Raw genomic sequence first — 22,690 nt, 5'->3', positions numbered from 1 at the left:
GTTGAAAGACATAATTTGAAATTTCAGAGCTAATATAGAGGGACCTTTTCCGGGGATAATATCGCAGAAGTCCTGATATAATATTTTTAAACTTAGCTTGTGCAAAAAACTTGCACAACCATCATCCATAAAAAATGTATTATTTTTCAAGTTACAACTTACAACTGAAATGACTTGTAAATTTAACCTTCTTACTTCTCAAACAGGTATAAACTTACAAGTGAGGCAAGTACCTAGGTTTGATCCAAACTGTTACCATTAGATCAGTAAGGTTGTCTTCCACGCGCCCCTTGTATTCAAGTTGGCATGTTCACTGAACACACTTCATCTCTGCATACCATAAATACAATTTAGTAACATGTATTCCTAATATGCGGCGACCATAGTCCCCCTGACCATACTTCTGGTGAGGCGTGAAGGCTGCGATTTCAGACATTTCCAGAGGCGTTTTTCCAGTCGAACACATGGAAATGACCCACACTCAGCGGGACAGGTCACAAAGAAAACCAGCTCTGTAGTCCCAAGGCCCACCGCTTTTATTATCATTACAGTGAATACAGCCACATACAAAAAGACAGCTTTATACAAATTGCACCAGGCTACCAAGTATTGGTTTATGCAACTTTATTGAGGGGGGGGGGGGGGGGGGGGAAAGAAAGAAAGAAAAAAAAAAATCAATAACTAGCAGAGCTATTAGTTGATCAGTCATCCATTGAGAACTTTGCATCTTTTTTTTCTTCAGTGCTACAAGAAAACAGTGTTCTGGAAGATGGATTAACTAATAGCTCCCAATTTCTAAAAACGGGGGAAAAAAATACAAAAAAAAAACCTAAAAAGGGGACCGAGTTCACCCCACCCTACCCTTCCCATCTCATCCTCCAAATTTGCATCATCTGCAGAACATAAACGTTATTCCTTTATTAACATGCATAAAATACAGCATTATATTTTATTCTTTTTTTATTTCATTTTTACATTTTTTTTTCTTTTACTTCCTCGCTGCTGATGCTTATACTCTACAGCAGTTCACCGTCCAGGTGGTCAGTTATGAGCAGAAAATACATTTCAACAGACCTCAAGGTCTCTAACTTTATTGGGAAAAAGCTTACAAAAGAAAATGGATGCTGTCCCAGCAATGAGGTGATCCTTGCGAGATGGGGCTGGTAGCGCGTGGAGCATCCTTGTTTCGTTGGCATCTTCAGCACGTGTTAGAGCGATGAGGAACACTGTCGTCGGTTTGGTTCTTTAAAGCCTCATAACCAAGTGGCTGGGGTGATGTGTTGGCCTGTTATGGCCACATGCTCTACTGAGTTTCCAGAAAGAACCGTGGGTGGTTGATTTTTTTTTTTTTTTTCTCTCAATGGGAAAATTACATTAAAAACTCAAGAAAGCCTGGTCTTGCCTGGGCCGGAGGCACCATCTTCTTGCAAGAGCACGTGAATGAATGTGGGGCAAAAAATAAAAATAATAAAAAAAAGAAACGCCTAGATATGGTTTGATACAGGGGAGCAGCCAAATAAGGAAAAAAAAAAAAAGAAAAAAAAAACGAAACCAGTAATTTAAAGTTTATTCCAGCTATAATACGGGTTGTTCTGACTTCGGCGAGGTGGCATCACATTGCGTACTTCTGAGTCCATTCCCGCGCTATTCTGTTGTACCTGCACGGAGAGGAGGAGGAACAGTCACACGTTAGCATCCCAGAGAACCGCACGTCGCATGCAATACGCTACAAGTGATGACTGAAAAAACTAGCACGAGACCGCAGCTCGACTGCCTGTCAATCACACCCGTCGTATACCTTCACATTTACCAGTGACCGATTGGAAAACCTATTCAGGCTTTATCTAATTAAAATACATTTCCCCTGGAGAGGGGGGGGGGGGGGGGAAACAATGACATACTGTACACATATAGCTACACCGGGTTAAAACAGTCAGAATCAGTCAGAATCACTCAGTATTCAGAGTGCCGCTAGCTTTGTTTGCCTGACTCAGAGCTTGGTTTTGCTAGCTGATGTCACAAGTAACCTTAAGCAAAGTTCAGATAAAGGAGGCATTCCCACTTTAAAGACGTGCTTTTCCATGTTGCGGGCTGAGCCAGGAGACGAGAGGCGATAGCCACATTAGCGCTCTCCTCCTCCGGATGCATACTAAGTGCTATACCTGTACAAATTATTTCCACCTCCTGTCTGCAATCACCATCTAGCCACACACATTTTCTGGAACAAACCTTGGAAAAAGCAGTCCCTAAAGAGATGCCATACCGTCATGCTGTTAAAAAACACTGCACTAGAATAAAAATAAAACTAAAACTAAAAGATGGCAATACCGAAAGAATTAATTCAAACTGAACTCCAGAAGCATTGAAATGCAGTGCAATAACTATGACCCAGTGGCTTATTAAACGTCATGGTCTGGACTGAACTGAAGCGCTTTCAGAAGGTAAAGTGCGACAGAAGCTAAGGGGCTGATGGGAAGCGTAGTCTAACAAAGACTCGTAAAGGAGAAAAACAGACGACACTTTTGGGAAGTTTTCCCACTATGTTGTAAATGCTCATCAGATTTTAATTACAAAAAAAAGTAAAACAAAAATTTTACCATTTAAGGGGAAAATGCGTTAAATTCATTCACACGTTGGTCCGCTAAAGGCTGCACACCCCCATCTGTGGACTGTGGAAGCTGAAATCCTAGCTACATTACAATGTGCTATCAGTGAGCTCCGGGCCTATGCTCCACGGTGGAGGTAATACATTTAAAATATAAAACATCCCTGAGCCAAACCATGGAAATAGGCTGACAGTCATACAATGCACTCTACTCTATTTCATACTGGCTGCAGCTTCAAGATTCACTGGCTAACTGGCTAACCGCCTTCTTCGACAAAGCAGTCCAGCCTGGAATTTATCACTTGGCAGCAGTGGAGGGGCAAATAAACCTGTACGGGCTATGAATATAAATCCTAAAATGAATCAGACTCCCTATTCTCTGCAAATACTGCGTTATGGCCGGCAGTAACATGCATACTGATGTCCCACACAACATGCTCCTCCGCTCAATTTCAGCACCTGTCTCTGAACAAATGAGCAGCGGAGGCTCAGATCACCAGACCCAAGCTGAGCGTTAGGTACGTCATGCCGTTTCTCTGCACTCCAGCTACACGCAGTCTGAACGGACGCAGCTTCCAAAGCCCAAGTCCTCCCAGTGCAGCCTAAATCATTCCAACAGGTTACTGCACCTGCAGACCTGTATGCCCTATGCTACTGAGAGAATAAACACACAAGACTGGCTGCAGCTAAACGGGCTAGTCCGCACGGGCCCCGCCTCAACCCCGCGCGGTCAGGTTAACGTGCACAGGCCAGGTGCAGAAGCCTTGGGTTAGTGAACGGTCAGCGCAGTCTCCATGCGGTCCAACGGAGCGAAACCACACCCCTCGCCAGCTCCAAGATGCAGGCGCCCTTACCCTAAAGCATCGCATACTTCTCTGTCCACTCCCGTGCTAGTCTACTATATCTAACAAAGCAAAAACAAACGGTCCAGGGTTACGCAAAGAGTCAGATTCCCCATTTCGGACACTTACTGAAGAACCTTACAGGGCAGGAGGACATTTCCAGACCAACATGGGAAAAAAAAAATCCCATTTTAAAATACTTCAGAATCAGCGTTTTCATGTAATAGGAGAGGATTATCTTGCTGAAATCTGAGAAAATGGAGAAATCCCATTCTGGAGGCTGCCTCCATTTAAGGGAGAGGAGCAGGTCACTCAAAAATGAAATTAAGGTGTGTTTCCTCTTACCCAGAGTACTCTCTGAGCATCCAGACAGTTTCACTGAGAGACTGAGAAGTTTTCCAGATATCCGCTGCAGCTCAGACTGATGCAATGGACCTCGAGGGACCCATGTTTCTGAGGCGGTCAATGCGCTGAGAATTCACATTCGGAAAACTCAATATCAACGTCTCTCTCCAAATATAACGCCAGGGTCACTCACAAACACCAGAGCTAAATTTGTGCAGTTTCATCAATAACTACTTGTATTGAAGAACGCCAACAGTATATCCAAGCAGGTCTTGTGCAGGCGGACTAGAATCAAACTGGATAGGTGGTGTTGTGACGTTGGCGGAACGCAACCATTCATTGTAGTTTCAATATAGCAATTTGTTAGCGACTTATTTTATTAAAGCACATAACAGCATCAAAATTCATGGTTGAGAATATTAATGGGAGTAATTTATGTTGTAGAACAAAACATGAAACTCGCTTAGGCTTCTGTTCACTACAAACCATTTTTTTTTTGCATAAACTGAAAACCCTATGTGTAAAAAAAGCATTGGAAATCTGCAGAGGGGACCAATGGCTCAAAAATGCCAACTCATTTCCTGGTTTTAGGACTACGAACTGTAACAGTATGACATGCCTTGCTTGAGACTGTGGAGGACACACAGTTGGCGTACTTCAGTGAAAGTAGTAGTTTGTGATGAAACCAAGCACAAATTAAGCTCTGTGGATGTCCATGAGTAACCACAGCATTATATTTGGAAAGAGAATTTGCCGTTTAGTTTTTCGAATGTAGATTTTCGGCACACTATGGGTCACTTGAGGTTTGTTGCATCAAGGTGAGCTGCAGCAGATAACCAGAAAACTAGTCAAATTTTATCAAAAACTACCTGGATGGATAGGTAGTAGTCCGGGTAAGTGGAAATATACCTTACTTTCATTTTTGGGTGAACAGCCTCTTTAACCTGGTAAAATTCCAGAAAGGAAGCAGGAGAGGAACTCACTTTTCGTTATCTGTTTTGTAGATGCGTGCAATCTCTGGCACTAGAGGGTCATCTGGGTTTGGATCACATAACAGTGAACAAATGGACAAAAGAACTGCAAGAAAGAAAGAAGAAACAGCATTAGGACTGACAGTGATTTGCATCTTACGTTAACATCAAGCTCTCTAGTGAAGTACTGACGTAGATACAATTGCTCGAATTACTGCGCCAAAGAACAATAGGAACAATTGTACCAAACAAATGTACAGCTTGAGCTGATTTCCAGTGTTTGTCCCTAGAAGGGGTGGTCCTAGAGCTGAGACCTAGAGTTGGGTTCTAGGCTCGTCTAACTGTAAAGCACAAAACCGTACTTGCAAATATGTAATACATAAAATGCTACATTTTCATATTTGATGACAGCACCTCTTTAAATATCCAGTAGGTGTTTATCTTTTCAAAGCTTCACCCAGAGGTAAAGTGCCGATGACAGACAAACATACCACCCAACAGGAAGATTTACAAGCACAGAGAGAAGACGCGTGACTTGTACACCTGGGCTGGAACCGAGCACCGTCTCAGTGACAAAAGAGCAAAAAGGAGCTTTAACCCGTCAACAGGCCCATCGGAATGCAACCAAACCTGAGCACTGCATCCTGCTAAGTGCGTAAGCTGACAGCTTCAAGGAAGGAGAAGTCAACTCCTCAAAGCAGAAGTCTATGAAGAACATGGAGGTCAAACACCTGAGGCCTACATTAAAGCAGGCTTAAAACAACAAAGGTCCTTACCTTTAGAAATAGTTAATGCAGGCGACCACTGTGATCTTAGAATATCGAGACAGATGCTGCCATTACTGTTAATATTAGGGTGATAAATTCTTGTGGTAAACGCAACCTAAAAAGACAAAAAGAAAACATTTCAGATTTTGCATTTCTGTATCAAATGATTTAACCAACAGACAATGGAAAACAAAGGATAAAAGAGAATGCCGGTAGAACAAACATTTTGGCTAAATTCTTCACAAGCGCAAACACATTTTGCTTTTCAGTAAATTTGGAGAGAGACAGCCGTTACCACAGTCTGTGGGTACAATTTAAAATTTCTAAATTTTCACAATGTCAAAGTAATCATTTCTCTAACCACAATTTTCTGAGGGCAAAAGCATCTATAAAAGTAGCGTGACGCTAACCGGCAGCAGTGGCTACACATGATATCTCAGTACACAGTGTGAGCTCGCAGGTGAATGGAGAACACCCGTCAGTGGGGTTTTGGAGAGGCACGCCAGTTCCTGCGTGCGAGCAGACTGCATTCTGGGAATTCAGACCGACGCGCTGTGAAGCCGCAAACGGCGGGCAGCGCTCCATTGCGGGCTCCTGGATGGCGGTGTGTACCTGAGCCTTCCGCCTCCCTACCCGCTGTTCACTGGGAGCTGCCTGGCAGCCTGGCAGCCCAGGCAACGTTATCTAACAGGAAAATCTACATACTGCAGCCCAATAAAATGGGGGCACATGCTTCTAGAATTTCTGCAATGAGCGAACAAGGTACTAACAAAGTCAGGGGCGGGCAATACTGGTCCTGGAGAGCCAGTGTGTAAACAGGTTTTTGTTTCCACCAAATGAGCTAACTGCCTGTATACACCAACACTGGTTCACTCATAGATTAGATCACAGTAAAACATCTTTATATAAGGGACTCATGAACAGTCTCTGGCTGTCATTCATGTGCTTATAAAGAAACGTAGATAAAAATGTCACAAGGTGTAAATATTAAAACTAATCAAGTAAATATTACAGATAGAATTTGGTATGAAAACCAAAAATAGATGAGCCCTTCAATTAAAGTCGCTAATTAAATTAGGATAAACGGGTGACTACACAAAAAATCGAAAATTATTATTGTTAGTCGTACTTGGTTAAGATATTACCCTACAAAATTAGTACTAACCAAACTATCTCCCACAAATAAAAGATAAGCAATTAAATGCATTGTACAATATGTCCATGATAAAAAAAGTTTAATTTATTTTTTACTTTTGTTTTAGGTTACTGGTGACATCTTGCCACCTTTTATATGGAATATTGTCCTGAATATTTAAATGCAAGACTTCTGAAATATTTTTGCAGAAAAGATAATAAAATCTTAATGGAATCTTTAGGCCTGCTCACCTTAAATACATTAATGGAAAGCTCAGTGGAAACACACAACGCATTCACTGCTACCGACTCATTTAAAGACACTCACCTTGGGTGGTTTGAAAGGGTAGTCTGTGGGGAAGTGAATTGTCAAGAAGAAAACGCCACCCTGATATGGACTGTCGTTCTGCAGGAAACGGGGGTGAAAGGGCAAAGGCGTCAAAATTTTACCAAGCTGATAGCACCAATATTTCAAAAACGTGCAAAGGGGAGGACACGCGATACTCACAGGTCCCATGATCGTGGCCTGCCAGTGAAACACTGTGAACAAACAGAATACACGGTTATGAGGCGGCGTTCCTGAAGAGCAGCGGGAATGCAAGAACGAGCCGTGCGGGACTTACTGTCATCTCCCACTGGCCCTGCGGAACATTGTGCTGGTGGGTCACGTGCCAAATCGTTGAGCTCCTGCAGAGAGAGAGAGAGAGAGACAGAGAGGGAGGGAGAGAGTGAGTGACGCAGATGAAACAGGCGAGCTGTGCGTTTCTCTGTTCACAGCTTTCGCTGTGCTGTGGCAGCCTAACCAAATTTCTCATTCTAATTTCCCTACGGGCCCGGAGCTCAGATAGGCTAACATACAGACCGAATGGAAAAACGTAGTTCAAACTACCTTTCGTCTGGATTGGTAAATCATGAGACAGAAAGGAGGACTACTGAGAACTCATTACACACCGGTGGTGTCTGAGAAGCCTATTAACTGCGGGACTCAATCACAGTGTCCCTGGCGTTGATGCAGAATCAACAAATGTTGACAAAATAAAGTTGCGATCTACCCCAGAGGTCTTAGAGGTACCCCTCCACAAGTCAATTAACTAGTTTCAGTGGCTCCCAATTCACATGCTATACTACTGCAGTCAAATAGATACTCCAACTGATTGCACTCTCAGCATCCGGATTTCAAAGTTTCAATGAAACGGAACATCTCGAGGTAGCGCAATTACACTCCCTCAAACAGCCCAGTAACATGTATGCCAGCCCGGGAAGTAATTATGGGTCTATCTAATAAGTGCTTAACAACGTAATTAAACCCTGGAGGTATTTAGAAGGAAATTAACATTAAGGAAAAAGCCTCCATTAAGCTACCGCTTTCAGTTTGTTTCTTCAACAAAACTGAATTGGGCAAACGAGCCCGTTCTCAGTTCAACGGTCTGTACGCATTACAGTACCGCTGTGAGAAACCGCGGTCCCGCGCGGGATTGGACGACGAAGAGCAAAACGCTCGTAAGCGTGCCACGGCTAATCAAGCAACGGCCAGGAAAGCTTCTCGGGAACGCGGTTCGCCAGTCAAGGTGCAACTCATACCCACTCGTGCCCCCGGCTAAAACAATCGCCCCTTTGATGGACACCTGCAAGGTTCTCCTCGGGGGTCAGTTCTCAGAGTTTCCAGAGCACGCCATGTGATGCCAATTACAGACAAAGGTTTATCAGCCAAATGGGAAATTACACAGATTAGTTGGGGCATGCAAAGTCCAGACCATTTCCTTTACAACAAACCGAACAGAAAAGAGGGGGGGGGTGACCTGCCCAGATTATAACTGTCCGCTTAAATGGTGCTTGCCAGCCCTTCAAATTGTGAACAAACGGTGAATGGCTACCTACTCTGACTCTGTGGGGGCAGCTAGCCATTGTTTGTTTATAGTTTGTCTGCTTCAGGCGCTGCTGGTGCATTCTATTCTGTGCTATGGTAAACAAAGGCTAATCCTCGTTTCAACACGCACGGGTTGCTCGAGTCCTTCATGTAGGGATTGAGCCTTTATTTGAACCTCCGCTTGTTTAAGCGGCTCGTTCCTTCCCCCATTTTGAGTGCTGGAGATGAGAGGGCCTGCCTGAAGTCCCTGCGGAGGGAGTCTCGCGGCGAAGCGGCGGTGACAGCCAGCCTGTGCTGAGTCACCGCCCACCGGTCTGCGCGTTCCTCGCTGAGCCTGCCAGGCCCACGGAGAGGCCGCGTCTTCAGGCGGCTGCCACCTGAGGACACCCGGCTCCGCGCTGATGTTCCAGCGCATTCTCTCGGCGGGGAGAGGGGGGGGGGGGGTCGCGGGGAAACCAGAGCCTCTGTTCTTCAGCAGGGCACTACTTTAAAGCTGTAGCAAAAGCCCTCGTTCACCGAGGGCATAGGTGGCCAGCCTACTGCCTGCCTGCTTTCAAAAGGCACTGTGGGAGAGGACCCAGCCTCAGTGCAGGATCGTCTCTGCTCAAATGAAAGCAGAGGCAGTGAAATTAAATGGTTGCCAGATTTTTAAAAACCCATCCAAGAATGTGCTCCTCTCCACTCCTTTCTTAAAAAGTAAAAACCACCCACACTGAGGAAAAAGGTCATACCCTGACAAAAACACTTCAGGCTTCTTTCAACAGTTAAAACCGGTAGAACATCCCTTACATAAACAGGCGTCAAGAAAATATCATCCGAGGCCTGGCCAAGGTCATTTCCCGAATCTGTCCTGTTCCCCTTCGTATCGGTTTTGGCTCCAGGCTTCTTGGACCGATGACTCGGCGGTGTGTATGGATTCTGGGTGCGTGGTGACCGGGCTGGCCAGCACGACCTGAAAAAACGGGACTTTTTGCTCCCGTGAGCGTAGCGCATCCGTGATCAAAGCAGAGCGCTGCCGGCTAACGGCTTGAAACGAAAGGTAGCCCTTTTCCAGAAAGCACAAGGGGACTTGCGTCACTCGCAATTGACCTTCTCGGGTCTCATTGACATTTGTTCACTTCCTTGTCATGGACGGGGGAAAAAAAAACAAAACCTTAATTGCATCTGTGGGTGACGTAGGCTACCTGCTGTCGCTAATCATTCTCACACCGTGGCTCACTACCTCAATGCAAACGTTGTTTTCTGGTTCACAAGACGTTTTATGCGCGTCTAACCCCAAAGTGACAGTAGCATCACTTCTTCACATGAAACAGAGATGCTAACAGCCGCTAGCCGCTGGATTGCTGCACTGCCCTCATGCAGACGGAGCGACTCTGAGGAATGAGGAGGACAGAAAGGAGGTGCAGCAGGAGGGTGAGGGGACGAGGAGGCAAATGCAGAGCTGAGCGCTCGAGCCGGGGCCGTAGACCCAAACCACATGACGGTGAACGGCGTGGCGGTCCAGGCATGGCGCGCTGCCACGGTGCGCCTCCAGTCTGCGGCCCACACATTCCGCACTAATGAAAAAAGGCCAACCTCCATTCCATCACTTACCTGAGGCCTTGGAAAAATACATTTAATAGTGATCTGATGGTTTTGCCGCAAGGTGGAACATTCGACAGCAGGGAAATGGGGTCTAGCGCGTCTCGTACACTACTGGACCTCCCAGGCTGCTTGGAGACGGATTAACGTTTCAAAGGGAAGAAAGTATGTACCCCAGCCCAACCCTTCTCCTGTTTTAACACTATACCTAAACCGTGGCTTTTTTCAGTGTCAAGTCTTCAGAGATACAAAGGTCCTTCTGCTAAACTAGCCAAATGCTACTAAACATGAAAAACATGCTACTAAACTGGGTCAGATTTGGAAGACAGCATCTAAAACTTCACAAAGCGCAGGAGCAAGTTCAGGAAAGCAGTTCACAAAAAGGTACAAAGAACTACTTTGTACCTTTAAACTTTCAAACTTTTTTTGGGGCATGCTCACTAAAGGCCTTCACACACAGTCCAATGTGTTTTTATCGGTCTGTCCATTTTCTTTTTTTTATGCATCCGAACAAGGCAGAATTTGAGGAGTTGTAACGGCAAACCGGTTTCAGATGTGAAGTGTAAGAATTCACAGCTGAGGCATGTTGTTGATTTTGTCCTGGGATCCAAAGGCCTACAGAGAGAAAAATACCCAAAGGTACAGTATCTCTGCAGGTGCGAATGTAACGCGCTACAGTGCTAGGTCACGAGCACTCCAAATGAAGGCTAGTAGGCCGATTCCCTGTAGGATTAAACAGTGGGGAATACTATGCCTTGAAGCCACTGATCTTGTGGTGGTGAGGGGTTTGGTTACGCCTCTGTTAGAGATCCATATGTGTACAGATACAAACACACCCAGCACATGGAGATAGCATTTTTAAAAAACCGAACAGAATTGCTTATGTCAGCGGTGTCTAAGTCAAGCTTCTCAGATTTGGAGAGCTGACTAAGTCACTTTGATCTTAGCACAGGCTGTCCACCTCTGGTCACTAGCAAAGGTCCACTGACAAGGCCGTAAAGTTTTCAAGTCAACAGTTGTCTGTGTGTCAAGAGGTCACAAGTAGCCTAATCCTTGCAATTTCTTCAGAAATTCACATAAAGTTCTGCGCCAAAAAAAAAAACCTAAGGTGCTTGTATTTCCTGTAACTACACCTCCCAGGGAGAAACACAACAAAAATATGCTAATTTGGCAGTGCGCTTCTGAAAAGGTTTAGGATTTCAGCAGGGCTTGTACTGAAGCGGTCAGCACAGCAACGTGGTGCCATTTCCTCTGAAACGGTTACTCCCTGTCACCCAACACCAAAGAAGCCCTGTTATTGCTCCCGTTTTGGCAACCTCCAAGTATACAGGCTTGCTCTTTCACCACACAGAGACAACAGCAGGACATGAAGAGGTCACAATGCCCCTTTTGATTTTAGGACCAGGTCCAACAAGGACCTGACCACCAAACAACAACTAGCAGATTTACAGTAAACTAAAGGAGACTGCAGAACCATTTGTCCAAAAAGGTGTGAAATTTGATTTGTGTCAGAATGAAATTCATTGAATTAATCATTTCTTTACTGGCCTCGGTATGTGGTGTACCCCAGGGGTGTGTTCTATAGCCCATGCAATTTACTTTGAATGACTCACTGCACTAGATAAAATTCATCAGTGAAGCCTGCAGATGACCCAGCCACCTGATCTTTTAACAGAGAGCGCACAGAGCCATGGACAGTAAAGGGGCTTTACGATGGTGTTTAAACCAGGGAAAAAGCTGAATAAGGAGAAGAAAAAAAAGATTTTCAGGAAAATCTCACTGATCCATCACACATCATTATTAATGCATCCTATAAAGGCACAGTATCAGCACACAAGGACTGCAACCACAGACTGGAATGGCAACACAAATATGCACTACGTTACAGCAAACCTGTACAAGCAAAAGCTACTGTACAAGGAGACCAAGGTCTTTTAATGTGGAAGATTTACATGTATTCTTTATACAAAATACCCTCTCTTGCTGTTGCAAGGGATAGGAGATCTCCCAAGTAACACGGAGAGCAAAAGTACAGGTGGCCAATCCCCATATCACTGTTCACAGACGACCCATACTAGACCCGAGCAGGAGAATCACAAGGGAACCATTTCACACTGCACATCCAAGGTTATGTTCAGACTCCAAATAAGATATTTTCCCCCCCGCATAGGCAATGTAATGCAGTTTGGACGTTTTTAGAAAGGTGTGAACAGAAAGTAAATAAATAGGGAAAAATCGTACAGTTTTTTATTTTCAGTTTTGATTTGTGCCACATTTGTATGCGGAAATACATTGGATATGTAGTCATGCGACTTGCATGCGACTTATGTGGACGCTCAGATCGTAATTGTTCAGGCCATACCAGTTGGGCAGGGTGAGCACACTAGAAAAATGTTTTTAAAAAGACTGGTGCCCACACAGAGGTACACCGCCAAAGAGATTTTGATGTCACTCTCCATGTGACGGGTAATGTCGTCAGAATTACGCACTGGTAGTAGTGAGTCAGTCTACAAATTCAGGTCCCAGCAACAACAGAATTGTGTATTAAGGCTCGCAGTCTGAACACAAGCATAAATATGTTAAACTGCTTTCTGTTCAGTATGTCAATGTACTCATTAAAGCCAAATAGATTGCTAAGCTTATTGTGCCAAGCAGTATTTACACTGAATGAAAATGAGTCAGAGCCCCTTGCATCCGAACAAAAGGGTTTTCCTTACGTTACCTCCAACTGCCTGCATTAGTCATGTTCGGCTCTGTATGCAATTCTACTGCTTTACTCAGACTCAGGTGACGTGTGACTTAAAACGCAGGGCTGTGTGAAATGCAGAAACTCCCTTCAGCCTGTTCTTGGAAGTGAGCAAAATGAAGATCAGAAGTCCAATTTGTGCAAGACCGAGGGAGATTCTGATAGGAACTGAGGAACATTCATGACCACAGACGGAGCTCGGGGGTTCCCTAAATGTCTCTGGGTCCTTCATAGCCGCTGACACTGATAAGTAACAATGGATGCTGTGCCAGGATCAGTGCCATTTCCACTATGCAGGGTAACGACCGGTTCAAACTGGAAAATCCTCAATTACAGCCTCAATGGGTTACGAGCACTCTGGAGAGGGAGCAAACCGGCAACGTTCACTCATAACTCACATCCTGTCAAACTCTTAAATTGGAAGAACCGCCAAATAAATATTTGCCCTGAATCTAGAGTCTGTATTTGAGAACCTAAACGTTTCCATGTACATGGTTATCAAGTTGCACCACTTCACACGAACGTTCAGTCATTTATCACATTTTTTACGACCCCGAAGTTTCCAGGTCATTGGCGCCTTCTAAGCCATGGAGCCTCACACTGTACACTTCCATTTGATCAGCCATTTTTTGAACCTAGACTTCTATTGAGGCGTCTGAGACTGGTTACAAGCGTGAGTGCAAGCTCATAACGGCTCCTGTTGGGCTGAGGAATTAAGATGTGAACTTACTGAACTGCCTTTTTTAAACACCCGGCTGCAGCAGGGTTCACAGAAGTCAGTTTGGCACCGCCTCAAACGGCTCTGGCCCGAAGAGAATATAGGCCTACGTGCAGCCACAACTACAACTGACAGGCACTGTTCTGTCGCAGCATTAGAGTAGGCAGATCTACAACCTCCACCTCATTTCAAAACCAAACATTAAGGGGAAAAAAGCTCCCACTTTCTTGCCAATACTTCAGTAGTCTGTCAATGTCAGCTCAACCCAAATACACTACCTGTGTTGGCTCAAAAGCTATTGGGGGAAAAAAATGTTCGGACACACACAATAAGTATTCTGGAATGATCTCAACAAGTCCAGATTCTCATTTAAAGCAAGAAAAGAAAAGAGAAGAGAAGGATGTCTACAACACATACAAGAGGAACCAATGCAAAAGGAATCACTGATATTATACATAAGAGGCTACATCAGTGAGCAAGGATTGGCATAGATTCCCATGGATTTCAACGGCAGGACAGAAGAGGCCTGTATCCAGGTGCTGGGCCCCGAAGAGCCAACATTCAGCTGGGATAAAGGTGAACTCCGGTTGCACAGGTTGAATACGGGTCATTTTCAGCGATGGCTTTTAACTTTGCATGCGTGATGTGGGGGGGGGGGGGGGGGGGGGTTGTCTCATCATCGTGACTGGGGCTGCCCGTGAGATAAGGGTCTGTGCGGCTGCGGCGAAGGAGTCTAATTTTAGGCCTGCTTTTTTTGGGGGCGACAGGGTGAGAAGGCAAAGGGGACGGCCCGGGAGAGACCGGGGCTTGTGTTTCTCGTGGGGACCCCTGAAAGGACCCGGTGCATTCCAGGGCCCCAAATTAAACCTCCGCACAGCTGTCTGGTTACTTCTGCGCGTTTTTATCCTGGGCGTCGGGTACATACGCAAGCGCCGCCACAGACTCGTGCTGACGTACTTTAACCCAATTTAGGTGGGTTTGTGAAGGCGTTCACACTTGAATGAGTAAGACGATGTACAGTACTGTAAAAGGCTATATCAAAACAAATTAAATTTTAAAAATAAATATGAGGTTGTCCCTTACCCCACAGTATGTCAGGGGCTGCTAGGGAAATTAAGGATGCATGATATATCGGCATCTATATTGGCATTGGCTGAAGTTAGTTCAAATTCTCATTATCGGTATTGGTCAGATCGGGTGCTTTTTGAATATAGTGTGTCATCCTTTCCCAGGGCTGTGGCTAAAAAACAACATAATTAAAATGATCTTTAATTTGTTAAACAAAACAATATTGGCATTAATTATTATAAAACTTTTATTAAATACTAACAAAAAACTTTAGCCTAACTCAAAGATTAGCACAGCACCAATGTTTTATTCAGAGACATTTAGAAAAACTTTAAAACGTTTAAAACTCCTTCATTTAGAATTATAACACAGCGCAGACACATTAAGCAAAACTAATAAACAAATAGAATTCTCTTTTTTAGCCCATGGCGTTTTGAATTAATTGAATACATAAAGTTAAATAAACTCTACAAATTGGTTGCATAATAAGAAAGGCTAATATTAACAATAACTTAGATTTTGTGGCCAAATTACACCATTAGACCATTTACACAGTTTTAAAATTGATAAACGGAAGATTATTAGACAACGACATTCATTCAATATTTATTTATATTTATATATTAATGATTAAATGACTTCATCCGCACCAGTCCTTCGAGTCAAAACCCTCCACCCTCTCCCTGTTCTCTCTTGCATTGCCTGGCACAGCAACGACGACCAGAAATTCAGCTTCAAATACGAGAGGAGAATGCCAGTTTGTGTATAGCCCACCCGGTTCATTGTCTACTACGTGCCTGGCGACAGTAGCCAGTGCATTTCTGGCGCGACTTAATTATTCATCACCCTGGTGTCAATCCATTACCGCAGTAACCAGGAATACCGAGTACCAGCACAGCCCTTGTTGCAAGTACTACAACTACTCGTTTATGAGGTTTAGTTTAGCCAAGTGATGACCTCAGTACAGTTTCTTGCAAGAAATTTTCTGGCAAATCTATAGTTTTGCATTTGGCCTGGTCTAAATGTTAAGATATAGAGGTTTATTCCCATATGTTTGGAAGGCTCATTTTACAGTATGTCAAACTCGATTATGATAGGAACATATTTCTTAGACAAACCAAATTAATGGACATAAATCAGTAATAATCGATTATCAGTCACAAGAGGGAAATGATTATAGGTTATCAGCTAAAGATTTGATATTTGTGCAACACCAGCCTCATATGATTGTTCAAGTGAGCGCATTTCTCCTTTTTCAAGTTTATTTTTTTCACCTGACATAACAGTATAATGGCATTTTACAGGGAAGTGCTGAAGGGTCTACCAGTAGAATAGACTATGAGCAAAGAAGTTTCAAATGTTGAGCCAAAATAAATGCCATCTTTTCTACATTTAGGTTGGAAGAAATTTGGGCCTATCTGATTCAGTGACTGCAGACACGTGGAAACAGTGTCATTTTCAGTAATGACTCAAGACATGTATTAATAAAGCAGTGATTTTTATAGATGCCTGTATCGGCACCAAGCATTTAGTTACAGTATAAATGGTAAACCCTACTGTTAGAAAGACATGTGATTAGGCAATGAAATGAAAAATACTGCTATCAGCTGACGTGACTGTTAATTATCGGTTATCTGATATTGGCCAAAATTTCAATATCGTGCATCCCTAACGGAAATCTAGGCCTCTTCTAATTAATTCTAAATTATTCAATATTATTCAAATTAGTAACCCCAGGCAACAGTGAGAGATCCTTTACTCTCAACTCATGTCCTCTCTCCACAAAGGTACTTCTACGTGTAAAACTGATGTCAGTGACACGATGCTGGGTGCTAGAGAGACTGTGTGAACAGTGATTTCCACTGCATTTCCGCGGCTCTGATCTTTATTAATCTGGGGTAGCGCGTGTCCCTTTGGAGGGCTGGGCTCGGTGCACTGTGCTACGCGAACGTGGTCGCGCACAAACGCGACCCGCGCCATTCCGGCTCGGTCCCACGGGCGGCCCTCTGGTCAGCATGCCCTCCGACAGGAAGAGCGTCGCAGGAAGCCGACCGCAGGCCTCGAACGCTTAATCGCGACAACAGCGGGAAGTACACCAGCAAGTACGCACTGACAGAAATCTGATTGGAACAGGAAAGCGCTACAAGTCACAGATGGTATGAGCTCACTAACATCCAAAGCACATACCAAATCAGCAAATCCACACAGAGTATGCCCGGCACGACCTTCTCAAATGGGACTGCTCTCTCTGGTACCATTCCCCAATGATACAAGCAATGATATTACATGTGACAGCATCACGGACATCTGCACACAATATTCCACATCAAACGGCCATTTTGTTTTTTGATTGAAAATGACAATCCTTCAAGCAACAAGCCCCACAAAGGTAACATGTGGGAGAATAGTATGCCTACAAGCCTTTAATATGCGGCTGCAAACAGAGTAAAGAATGACTGGCATGCGAGTCAAAAATATAATTGTATACCTTATCATCGGAAAATAACAGGGAACATGTAACACTGACAATTACTAGGTTATACACAACGAGAAACAAGGACAAGCAGCAACATTACTGAGCAAGTAAATCACCACAGATGAACTATTTTATAAGGAATGTAGGTCATTAGAATTACTTCAGATCATGAGGTTTATACTGCCCACTTCTCCTGCCATTTCCTGACTCAACTTTTTATCGGGCCCAGAGGCAAGCCTGCAAACATCCTTCTCATGTCACTACAACGCAGTAACACTGAGAATATTGTGTGTCGTCTTGGAATACCCCTTGACCATACTAACCTTCCCCTCACCTGACAAGCACTACCAAACCTAGCAACGCTACGCGGACGAGGCGAAGGAGAAAGAGGTCCCACCTGCAGGAGTCGCTCACTAAAAAAAACGCTGAGCGAGAGACAAGCGGAATGTTTTCAGACGCAGCGCCCCGAGCGGCCATGTTGCTCTTGTGGTCTGAGGCGCTTACCATAACAAAACTCCAGCGCAAAAACAGGATGTTCGGTGTCGCAGTTCACTGGCCTCCAAAAAGTCTGTTCAAACAAAACCGTACTGAAGAAGTGAAAACTTGCACATTACCACGGCATAAGTGGAAGGGAAGAAATGATGAAATCTGCTGCCAGCACGTTAATGCCGGGTAGCAGGGATATTTAACTTTTTTTTAAAACCCCACAGAAGACTTCCATAAACAACTTCCAGGACAGATTTTTGAGTAAGAGCACAACCGGACGTGCAGGGTTATTCATACAATCGTGTACTATTAAACATAACGTAGAGGCAGTTTCAGACGTCAATAATAAATGTGTGACAGTAAATGTCTTCATTCACCGAAGGACCACATTCCGGGCTTCCCAACATTCCTTCGTAATACAGCCTGACGACTTTGGGACAACCCTACAAAAAGGGATATACTTCTCAAAATGTTAATTTTACGATTTTCTAGTTACACGACTTATCAATGCATCCAGGTGTTTTTTTCCTAATGTCACCACATTAAGATTACACAGAAGCTGTAAGATCAGACCAGGAAAATGCACTAGGAACGAAATAGCCTAAGCAAAAAGCAACAGCTCAAAACAACACATTTAAATCACACTGCACTAACTTTATCTCTTTGGACCATGTAATGACTTAGGATGTTGCACTTGCTTGAATTCACTGCCAAATGTATCTTATTTTTTAGCCAATAATGCAAAGACTATCAAATACTCTTCCTCAAAGAATGCTTATTGATTACAACTGCCAGTTTCTCAGGTGAAATTGAAAGTTGTGCGAATCACCATGGAATTTTACCCAGAAAATGTCAGAAAATAGGTAACATTTCAACATACATTAGAAATTAATTGAATACCTGCCCATATAGGCCTATATTCAATATTAAATCATCATTATGGGATTTTGTATCAAAATGAAATTTAATGAACTGGGGATCTTGATGCTTGAGAATGCAGTTTTTTTAACATTGGCTGATGCATTTGTACAAAGGGTCTCAATGGAACAAAAAACCTGAGCAAGTTTACAAAGAACTATCTGGATGGAACAAGAACACTTGATGCAACTAGAAAATCATGAAATTTAGATTTTTACATGGAATGTCCCCTTAAATTACAACACACACACACACACACACACACATATATAGGCCTATAAAGCATACATGTATGCATGTGTGTATAGATGTATATATACATACACATACATTATGTATATATACATACACACACACATATATACGTACAATTATACCTAAACTAAGTTCTGGTATAACGAAATAATACAGAAAACCCTACTCCAGGTCACCGGAAACTATTAAATCGTGATTCACACAAGGATGTTCATCCCTTACCATGCTTAAATCGTGATTCAGACATGCATCATGTCATGACTAAAGACATTACAAAGGAATTCCGAAACATTGCGATTGCACAACACTTTCATTCCTTTCCATCTGCTGCAGTTCGAGTAAGGAAGTCGTGCTCATGTTATAGGAAGCCATCCTTACAGCTGATAACACTAAAAACGTGACGTGTTTCACCAACTGGAAAACGGTAAACAAAACCCCTTCCAATGAGATATTTAAGAGTGCAGTTTAGTTTTCAAGGCTCGTACTGAAAGCACCAGTTAACTATATGTTCACAGAAATAACAAACCTACACAACTAACTTAGATGAACGAACTACGTTACCCTATGGGGTTTACACAGTCCCCTGAAAAACATTAAGCATCTAACTCAGGTTAGGTTACAAAGCAAGCGCTAGCCACGGTCAAACCACCTGTCACTCGGGGATACTGGACTGATTAAAGGACGCAACTTTGCTAGCAGCTGTACACTTTGAAGTTAATGATTCCAACTTAGATGGCAATCAGCCGTATAAGATTATTGTCATAAAGAGATAACTAAGCATATCTATCAAGAAGTAGCCTACTGTGCAACTAACTTGGGAGGGGTGCAGCTGTAATTATCGACATTACTTAGCCACCTATATCATATGGAGCCTCAGATTGGTATGCTTTACTTTTCAAGATTCATAGTGCGATATTATGCTAAAGCTTATACAAATTAGTCAGCCAGTTTCATTAACGTTAGCTGTATCTAGCCAGTTACCCCAATACAGTCTACGGGTCGGCCCGCCATAGCCGCCATTTTAAAATTAACAAGTTAACAGTCTTAACTAGGCACACACAATTTAGGGACGGACGTGGTTAACTGCAAGCCAAGTAATGTTAGACAAGTTATCCAACTTGACATTTATTTCCCTACTTACGTTTGCTAGCCAGGTTAGACCGCTTAGTAGTCTGTTAGCTAGCCACAGATGAGCGTAAATACAGACCAGGTTCGTTGGCCGATTAGGCAGTTATGGCAGCCAATGACAGCATTAAGAGCAAAGTTAACTTGGCCGTAGACTACCGTCATAATTTCTCTAACCAACTAAATATATTAATTATTAATATTAAACTCCTGTGACATGTATTTGGCGACTAGCTACAGCTGGTCAGACTATTAATTTAATGGCTAACAGTGGCTAGCAAACATGATTGAACCTAATGCTTCCCTACTAGCCAAGTAAGCTTCTCTGATGTAGACGGAACGCCTGCTAACCAGCAACTTTACTAGACAACGTAACGTTAGCTAGTCAGTCTAGTTATAGTTGAAATTAAACTATAACGTCAGTCTGAAAAGCTATCTAGGACATGGAATTAGCAAAAATCGCAAACTGGCTAGCCAAATACAGCAACGTTAGCTAGCTAAAGTTAGCTGCTAAGTAGCAAAAACCTATTTTGGCCTTCGCTTGTCTTAACCAATATGCCAACGTTGACCAATATAACAGAAACCTCGTTTCAGCCAAATGCAGTTTGGCTGAAACGAAATAGTCATTAAATAGTCTAGACTCGCTATAATTTGTTGACTAACGTTACCTATAAAAGACAGAACGTTAGAAAATGGGCAGTTCCTATATAGCTATCCCAGAAAACCGTATCATCTCTGACGGGTCTAGTTGGAGCTCGTAGACATATAGTTAAATAGCTATGTAACGTTATCTGGCTAAGCACTCCCGCTGGTAGCGCTACCTACCTTGGGAACGTTAACAACCGACCGGCGAAAAACGCAGGCCTCACACGGTAGCTAGCACAATTAACAATAGCTCAATACAAACCATAGAGTATTATTTGCTTGGTACCGTATCAGGTGAAATTACGGTCTTAACTTAGACAACCTTTCATCAATAATATAGTCACCGACTTAACTCAACATCTGCTGTGGTCAGATTCACAGCTAACGTTAGCTAGCCCAATGGCAATTTACCTTATGAATTCGCTTCAGCGCCATTCTCTCTTTCTGTGGGTTACCCGGGGTAGTCTGTTCCGAGTTGAAATCGCCAGGTAAATAAAAACCAAATAACTTGCTATCTAAATAACTACCACGCGTTCACCCTGAGTGACTCAGTCAACGGTGATCGAAGCGGTCCAGCGATCACCGGTATTATATCCGTATGCTCTGACCACCTAGCTAGCTATCTGACGTTTGTGCTGCTCCAGCTCCTCCGTCCTGTCCCTCTCTCGCTGTCTTGTCTTCTCTGCAGTTCCACAAGATGTCCGCTTCTGCCGGAACTACACACACCCATGCAGCCGGGCGGACCTCTATCATATATCACTCCGCCCACACCGCACCACGACGTCAAAAATCAAACCCTGGAGCGGAGCGGACTCGTAGTGGAAACCTGCCAGTCGCAGCATGTTATTTATACTAAACGCGTTTTTCTACGCCTGGTCCATTTTTTTCAAGGTGAAGTAACTTCTTTATGAAAACGTTCTTTTTAATGGAAAAATTGTGGTAAAATTAGGTTTCACTGACACCAATGTTGCAAGAGAGAGATTTTGGGGAAGCAAGAAGCTTATTTTATGGCAAACGATGATCAGTTTTCCACTCCAAAAGACAGTGACAGGATAAAGTTAAGAGCCTAGTATAATTTTAAAATATGTATATCTCGTCCAATCATTGTGAATTTTACGAATAAACTTCAATTCATAAGTTCTTTTTTATATTATTTTTCCTGGTGACTGGACAACTGCAGTGTTTATAGTGTCAGAAGAAACATTATATGATAAAGCTCGACATGTGATGTGTTTGTTAGTTCATTAAGCCCACCACACAACTGACCTCTTAATTGAACCATGACACCATGATTTTCTGTTGCTATTTTGGGAAGCCTGTGTTGTTGTAGTGTATTCTGATTGGTCGAGTGATGTTTCCATGGGTAGATCAATTCTAATTACCATTTATAGACTATTAATTGTGAAACTAAATAAGGCAGACTTGCAATTGGCTTAATAACCTCAGACCCTGTATACCACGGCTTTTCAGCTGACAGCCCAGGTGTCAAATGCAGCCTGCCATAGACTAGATATGGCCCTTTGATTGTCATGGTGGAACATAAAAAAAGAACAAATTGTCATTTATGGAGGATAATAAATCATATCTGTGAGTATGTATGAATACCTCAGTGTTGTTTAAACACATACATATATAACTTCATTCATTCATGCAATTCATACATTTTAGTAATTCTTAGTAAGAAATGTGGAATCCATCACTTTCTGCAGAACATGTGTGCCAGAACAAAGAACTTGAATAGAGCATTCAACCCAGGGGGAGCCAAGTGTTTCAGCACACATCATAATAATGTTTCTGTAGTGCCTCATAAATTGTCTAAATGACACCAATGGTAGAACTGCTAACTAATTGATCACTGATGTGCCAGCACATATTGTACAGTACACATTCAATATTGATTGTCATTTTACATGAGGATGTTTTTGAAGGAGGAATATTCCTGTGCTATTTTGTCCCTGTTTTCATGCCATTGTTGATGTGCTCTTTTGCTGGACATCTTTGTCTTATCGGCCACAGCAATGTGTAACACCTTCTGTTTGTTCTGGAGTAGCACAACATCTGTGTGACCAATACTACATCTCCTCAATATCCCAACAGTATACAACAGCTGTACTGTGAAATGTTAATGTGTTAGATCAATT

General features: G+C 43.1%; 1 protein-coding gene across 2 annotated transcripts; it reads right to left on the bottom strand.

Moving 5' to 3' along the window:
- Positions 1 to 515: 515 nt before the first annotated feature.
- LOC118227963 (ubiquitin-conjugating enzyme E2 D2-like) lies at positions 516 to 21,268 on the bottom strand. Of its 2 annotated transcripts, XM_035419075.1 has the most exons (8): positions 20,961 to 21,268; positions 7,288 to 7,351; positions 7,173 to 7,204; positions 6,993 to 7,070; positions 5,540 to 5,645; positions 4,776 to 4,869; positions 3,460 to 3,509; positions 516 to 1,658 (listed from the first exon to the last, which is right to left on the bottom strand). In XM_035419075.1, the coding sequence occupies exons 1-7, from the start codon at positions 20,982 to 20,984 to the stop codon at positions 3,461 to 3,463; spliced, it is 447 nt and encodes a 148-aa protein (XP_035274966.1). In that variant the 5' UTR covers positions 20,985 to 21,268; the 3' UTR covers positions 516 to 1,658; position 3,460. The 2 variants fall into 2 exon arrangements, with proteins under 2 accessions (XP_035274966.1, XP_035274967.1); XM_035419076.1 differs by lacking the exon at positions 3,460 to 3,509 and having other exon boundaries at positions 20,961 to 21,267.
- Between the last annotated feature and the right edge of the window lie 1,422 nt (positions 21,269 to 22,690).

This window comes from Anguilla anguilla, chromosome 5, assembly GCF_013347855.1.
Source record: "Anguilla anguilla isolate fAngAng1 chromosome 5, fAngAng1.pri, whole genome shotgun sequence".
Classification (NCBI taxonomy): domain Eukaryota; kingdom Metazoa; phylum Chordata; class Actinopteri; order Anguilliformes; family Anguillidae; genus Anguilla; species Anguilla anguilla.
The sequence above is the reverse complement of the archived record's forward strand: the minus strand, read 5'-3'. Positions and strand labels throughout refer to the sequence as shown.

Coding starts and splice junctions, on each gene's coding strand:
- LOC118227963 (XM_035419075.1), bottom strand. CDS start 20,984: ATGGCGCTGAAGCGAATTCATAAG. Junction 7,352..20,960: donor CGCTGAAGCGAATTCATAAG/GTAAATTGCCAT, acceptor CTCTCTCTGCAG/GAGCTCAACGATTTGGCACG. Junction 5,646..6,992: donor ACCCTTTCAAACCACCCAAG/GTGAGTGTCTTT, acceptor TTGTCTTTTTAG/GTTGCGTTTACCACAAGAAT.